Source organism: Gorilla gorilla, chromosome X, assembly GCF_029281585.2.
Source record: "Gorilla gorilla gorilla isolate KB3781 chromosome X, NHGRI_mGorGor1-v2.1_pri, whole genome shotgun sequence".
Classification (NCBI taxonomy): domain Eukaryota; kingdom Metazoa; phylum Chordata; class Mammalia; order Primates; family Hominidae; genus Gorilla; species Gorilla gorilla.
In genome coordinates, this window is record NC_073247.2 from 46342473 (window position 1) to 46349506 (window position 7034).

At 45.7% G+C, this 7034-nt stretch overlaps 1 protein-coding gene across 1 annotated transcript; it reads left to right on the forward strand.

The window, feature by feature from the left end:
• Positions 1-281: 281 nt before the first annotated feature.
• LOC101137024 (melanoma-associated antigen B16) lies at positions 282-5794 on the forward strand. Its single transcript, XM_019019123.3, has 2 exons — positions 282-428; positions 4155-5794. Exon 2 carries the CDS (start codon positions 4221-4223, stop codon positions 5193-5195), a length of 975 nt encoding a protein of 324 aa, XP_018874668.1. The 5' UTR covers positions 282-428; positions 4155-4220; the 3' UTR covers positions 5196-5794.
• The last annotated feature ends 1240 nt before the right edge of the window (positions 5795-7034 follow it).

The window sequence follows — 7034 nt, forward strand, 5'->3', positions numbered from 1 at the left end:
GCCACGGTTACAGAGCGAGACTCCATCTCAAACAAACAAACAAAAAAAATAGTGTCTTATGGAAACTCATCCAAAAGATCCAAAAAGATTTGAAATTATTCAAAATATTTTTACAAGTGAACATTTTTTGATAGAAAAACCAGATAAAGGTGATCCAAGTAAAGGAGACTTGAACCAAGGCTATTCACAATTAGACAATATCCTAACTAAATTAACAGCATATTCAATATCGGAGTGTACAGGGTGCTTCACGCTTTCCACCCCGCCCCGCCCCTTTTGTTGGTCCTGCGAGGCCTCCGTCCGGGGTAACTGGATGTGACGCCCCGGATTTCCTCTTCCGAGTCCTTGGACTGTGACGACCTTATCTGAGGAAGGTGCACCCTAGTCAGCAGAGGAACGAGTCGCTGCAGGCACTGTCAGGTGTCAAGGTAAAACTCTGAGACTGAGGGAAATAGAGCGCCCTGCAGATAAGAGCCCCAGGCCCTGCAGTCAACTCTGGGAGGCCGTGGGCTGGACTTTCAGGCTGAACCCACCCCACATTTCTCCCTCGGGAATCAGATTAAGGTGAAGTCCTTATTTGGGCAAGGGTAAGAGTTCTTAGATTTGCCGAGAGTTAAAAAAGAAAAAAGCCCTTGAGTGAGTACTGAGTCGATCACCAGAGATCACTCACGATAGAACATTGGCGGGACACACTGAGTGAGGGCCGGCCTGTTTGTCAGCCCTGCAAGGCTTGGGGCCAAGGGCAGCCGGAAGTGTTGCTTATTGACTTCCGCCTGCGGAGTCTGAAGGAGGTGAAGCTTTAGTCTGATATAGGCAGTGCCGTGTCGGCAGAGGAAGGCATCTCAGGCCCTGCAGGAGTCCACGTGAGGACCCTGAGTGAGTTTTTTTGTTTTGTTTTTTTTTGAGACGGAGTCTCTCTCTGTTGCCTAGGCTGGAGTGCAGTGGTGTGATCTCGGCTCACTGCAAGCTCCGCCTCCCGGGTTCACGCAGTTCTCCTGCCTCAGCTTCCTGAGTAGCTGGGACTACAGGTGCCCGCCACCATGCGCGGCTAATTTTTTTTTTTTTTTTTTTTTTTTTGCATTTTTAGTAGAGACGGGGTTTCACCGTTTTAGCCAGGATGGTCTCGATCTCCTGACCTCGTGATCCACCCGCCTCGGCCTTACAAAGTGCTGGGATTACAGGCATGAGCCACTGCGCCCGGCCTCTGAATGAGTTTTAAGGTTCTGCAGGCTCCACAAAAGAGGTTGTGCCACAGTGCCTAGGCCATGTTGTCATTTTTGGGTGTCCGTTCGTGAGGCATTTGCTCATTTCCTTTGTGGGTGTCTCATAGAGATGAAGTCTTGGTTGGAAGGGGGCAGCATCAGTTAGCCGACTGGAGGGAACACATTACCAACTAGTTTCCAATATGGGGACCCCGTGTGAGAATTATGGGATTAGCCAACTGATGACAGAGAAGGATCCAAGTAGCTTTTCCCCTCCCTGGGAGACTCACCCTAGGGGTGTCAAACTGAAGATACTGCTAATTTTCTCCTGGGGTCTTACGGAAGTGAAGGTTTTGTCTGAGTATATTACATCAGGCCAGCAGAAGGAGTTCCAGGCCTTGGCAGGTTTCATTGAGTTCTGTCAGAAGGGAAAATACACTGCATAAAACTGTAGACCCACAAGTCACAGGGAATGTTTGGGAGACCCAAACAGAGATAGCCAGATGAGACATCCACACACTCCTCTATGGTGTTCAGTGAGAAGGAGGTCTTATTGTGAGGGAAAACTTAAGTCAGAAGGATAAGTCCCAGACCATGAAAAAGATCTGGGCCACATATTCTGGAACAGGGTGTTACCATGGGGCTGTTCTCTGCCCCTTTGGTCAGCCCTCGGAGACCTCTGATATGGGGGCCCACCAGTCAGACAACTTCATGTCGTCCTTTTTGGTTTTGGGCAAGTGTAGGCCTTGGTTTGAGGGAGCTAAGTAAGGCCATCAGAGGGAAGATTCCCGGGTGCTTAAATGATTCAAAATAAGGATGTGGACTTAGGACTGAGAGAGGAACCCACCCCAGAACATAGGTGGCCCCACAGTCTCCACCCATGGTGTCAGTCATAGGAGGCTGGATATCTAGATGAAGTGTCCCCTCACATCCTTGGTAGTCACTGAGGGGTGAATCTTTAGCATAAGGAGGGAACATCAGGCCAGCAGAGAGGAGGAGTCTCTTGCAGTGCCTGGAGCCAAATTGTAGACATTGAGTATAGATGAAGGGGACACCCATTCCAGTACATTTGGGATCTCCATGAACTCCACTCTGCCTCTGAGTTCAGCCCTTGGAAGTCCAAGGCAGGAGTGGGAAGAATTTCCATACTGTCTTCATCTTCAGGGGTCTCAGGAAGTGAGTGTCATGGTCTGAATAGCAGCCTCAAGTCAATATAGGGGTAGGTGCATAAGGGGTACCGAGAGGTTAGGTGAAGACACGGACTTAAGACTGAGAGATGTCTAATCTCTTCCTTTACAGTTGCCACAGGGAGATGAGATTTTTCTTTTTTCGGCAGGAGTGGCATTAGCTATCAGAAGATGGGGACTGAAGCCCAACCAGTAGTCAAAGTGAGGACCCTGAGTGAGGTCTCAGGGAACCACCCATCCCAGATAATGAGGACAGAACGTAGCCCTGCTTAGCCCTGCTGTCGGTTGTGGGAGGCTCTGGGCAGGGCTGTCAGGCTGAGATATCTACTTATTTCCTGTTCAGTGAACTCAGGATAACAAAGGTTTTGGTCTAAGGAAGTGATATCAGATCCCAGATGCTTCCATTAGTCAAGGGAAGGACATTAAGTGAGGCCGATGGGAACACTCACCCCAGAAAAGAGTAACCGCCACAGAGCCCTGTCCTGCTTATTTCATACACTGGGGTCTTATGGAGGTGGTGGTCTTGAAATGAAGGCAAAGGTTCAGATAAGCATTGGATTGGGTGTCCAGGAAGTGCAAGGAGTTAACATAGAGACACAGAGTAAGGACCAATAGGAATCCACTCCAGGATATATGTCGCCAAAGAGCCCTGATAACTTTTTCAGCCAGGGAGCACTGGGCAGGGATCATGTGACAAGCACCCACTCCTCCTTTTTGAGGGTTTCTGTCATGTGAGGTTCTTGATTAGTGTACCTACATCATATCAGATCAGTAGACAAGGGAGCCCGGGGCCTGTGAAAAGTCACAGTAAGGACCCCAAGTAAGGTCCACAGAGGAAAAAGGACACAGGACACAAGGACAAAGAAAGCTTCACAGTGTACAGCCTTTGTTATTAACACTGTGAATCCCCAGTAATTGCAGATAGGTAGTGTCCTTTATCACTTCCTTCTCAGGTGACTCAGGAGGATGAGGTATTCTTGAAGGGGAGAGTGGCATTAGTTAGTATACTGGTAAGTCACCATCACTAGCCAAGTCAAGGAGCCCGAATGAAAACTAAGGGCCACCCACCCGAGAAGAGCAGGGATTCTGAAGACTCAAGTACTGCACTGTTGTCAGCCCTGAGTGGGTATGGGTAAAGCTGTTAGGTGGAGGTGACACCTCACTACCTCCTCCAGGGTCTTGAGGAGGTGGAACCTTTTGTCTGAGGGGACAACATTAGGTTAACAGAAGGAAGGATCCCAGGACCTGCCTGGATTCAAAGTAAGGCACCTGAGTGATAACTGAGGGGACTACCCATACCATTACAGTGCCTCTCACAGAATCTAGATCCTGCTGTCAGCCCTGGTAAACTCCAGGTTGGGTAACTGGAGGAGGTACCTGACACTTCCTTTTGACTTTGGTCTTGGGGCACAGCCCCACATTACCACAGGGGAAGTGGCACAGGCCCTATCAGGTGCCAAGTTACTGGCACTTCTGGCCATCAACTGATGACATTACCCTCCTCAGAACAAAAGGAGCTGTACTGAGCCCAACTACAAGTGTCTACTGTGGACCTGAAAAATTCTCATGTTGGGTTGGCTGGCTGCACCCTGAGAATTCTCACTTCATCCTTCAGGTTCTTGGTAGACCCAGAAAACAGAATATCAGATCTGTGAGGCTCTATAACACTGCTGTCAGGAGAAGTCTATAGGCAGTGGCTTCCATCAGAGCTACCGCAGTTGAGTTTACCAGCTGAGGACATTTACACCCTTTCTCTCTCCCTTAGGCAGTGATTCTTCATTGCCTGCCCTCCTGTCCACACTCCTGCCTACTGCCACCCACAAGGGTCATCATGTCTCAGGATCAGGAGAGTCCACGATGCACACATGATCAGCACCTTCAGACCTTCAGTGAGACCCAGAGCCTGGAGGTTGCACAGGTATCCAAGGCTCTGGAGAAGAGCTTCCTCTCCTCCTCCCATCCTCTAGTGCCTGGCGAAGTGAAGGAAGCTCCTGCTGCTAAGGCAGAGAGTCCTCTTGACGTTCCTCAGAGTTTCTGCTCCTCTTCCATTGCCGTCACAACCACCTCATCAAGTGAATCTGATGAGGCTTCCAGCAATCAAGAAGAGGAAGATAGTCCAAGCTCCTCAGAGGATACATCAGACCCCAGGAATGTGCCCGCAGATGCTCTCGACCAGAAAGTGGCTTTTTTGGTGAATTTCATGCTGCACAAGTATCAGATGAAAAAGCCAATAACAAAGGCAGATATGTTGAAGATTATCATCGAAGATGATGAGAGCCACTTCTCTGAGATCCTCCTGAGAGCTTCTGAGCGCCTAGAGATGATCTTTGGCCTTGATGTGGTGGAGGTGGACCCCACCACCCATTGCTATGGCCTCTTCATCAAACTGGGCCTCTCCTATGATGGGATGCTGAGTGGTGAAAAAGGTGTGCCCAGGACTGGCCTCCTGATACTTGTCCTGGGTGTGATCTTCATGAAGGGCAACCGTGCCACTGAAGAGGAAGTCTGGGAAGTGCTGAATTTGACGGGAGTATATTCTGGGAAGAAGCACTTCATCTTTGGAGAGCCCAGAGAGCTCATCACCAAAGATTTTGTGAAGGAGAAGTACCTGGAGTACCAGCAGGTGGCCAACAGTGATCCTGCACGATATGAATTCCTGTGGGGCCCAAGAGCCAAAGCTGAAACCAGCAAGATGAAAGTCCTGGAGTTTGTGGCCAAAGTTCATGGGTCTTACCCACATTCTTTCCCATCTCAGTATGCGGAAGCTCTGAAAGAGGAAGAAGAGAGAGCTAGAGCCAGAATTTGAGTCAGGGCTGACTCCATTTCCACAGCCACTGTGAGTTCCAGTGCTATGTCTGGTAGCTTCTCCCATACCTAGTGAAGACAAGGATAGATGTTTTATGTAACGTTTGCAGAAGGCAGTTAGTGTTCAAGGATGCAGGTCCAGGGTGGGGCTGGAGGAAAAATAGTATATATAATCTGTATCCCTATTTTGTATGTGTAACTTGACAGTTTATTCTTTTATTTTTTAATGGCTATATTATTCAGATGATGTTTCTTTTAATAGAAGTTTAGGTAGGTTCCAGATCTCTTAAGTTTTGAATAATATTGGTCATCCATTTAATGTTTTTCATGAGGTTTAGTGGCATATGTTTTGCTGATTTTGTAAAACAGATTGGGAAACCATCTATATTGTGTTCTGATATAGGATGACATGACATTACTAAGAACTCTGCTTTTAAATATCCGTTTAATGTTTTTTCATGCAGTTTAGTAGCAAAAGTTTTGTTAATTTTGTAAAACAGATTAGAAAACCATCCATCTATATTGTGTTCTAGTATAGCATGACATGACATTGCTAAGAACTTTGCTTTAAAATATTTGGAATAAAAAATAGATAAAAGATGATCAATGTATTTGTTACTGAATACCTTTTAGTTTTTTGTTTTGTAAAATTCAATGATATATGCATTAATTTGCTTAACTTAGAAATATCCGAGAAATAGATCTCCATAAATTGCACAGGATCCTCACTATCTCTTTTATTCCCCAAACCTTAGTTAAGCATTTGCTCTTTAGTAATAATCAGAATAATACTGGAATGCTAGGATGAACAAAGCCTAGGACCTCTCCTTATAATTCTAACTTATAGGAACAGAAATCTTACAATGATGGTTGTGGGATATTTTCTAATATCTAAAGGACAAATAAAAGGAGTTAATAGGTAAGTTGGGGGGAATCCATATGAGACTGTCAAATATAGATTCCCTGAGGCAAAGAAATTTGGGGCTTTGAGAGATTAAAATTCTTTCAATGAGTATAATTTTTAATTTAATTCAGGTGTGGTGAAAGATGAGGCTGAGAGAGTGGTGATCAGGGATCAGACCTCAAGATGGGTTGTCTCAGAGTTGAGACCCAAAAGCCTGGTGTAGAAAACTCCTCATCACAGTTACCTTGAGATCATGGTTTAACCAGAGACAAATCACCCAGGGAAGGAATGGAAACTGTTCTGCTCTTATCCTTATGTCACTGAACATAGTTCATAATTAAGTCTTATTACGTGCATTGTCTCAAGGAGTTTCTGAGAGATACCAGTGACACTTTCTTGAGATGAAATACACAAAAGCCACTGGGTTGGTAGTCATTACCCTGGGTAAGAAGAACCAAGTACCACTCCACTTAAGGGATATTTAGAGTAGGTTATCTTCAATATATTTTAATTACTTAACTCTAAAGAATGTTTATATTTTTGGTGGGGGTGAAATAAATGAAAACACGGGTAGTTTGGATGGAGGCAAGGTGTTGGTCCTTGTTAACTGTTCTAGGTGCATCAGCTAAAGAAGAAACTCTCGCCCTCATGATTGAAGGACATAACTTCCGAATGGAAAAAAATGGCTGAGATTTACTTTTCAAACAGCATTTGGTTGATGTGATATTTCATTTTCTATAGCACTTCTTGTTCTCCTCTGAGACATACTAGCTTGGAAAACATCACTAGTGGCAGGTAGGGTCAGTGATGAAAATAATCACGGTAATAACTGCCTTTCATTAAAGACCCAAGATATGCCAAGCATTGTGCCTGATGCTTTTCATACATTGCATTCTTTCCAACAGTTTTTTATCACATGCATTAACACTCACCCCT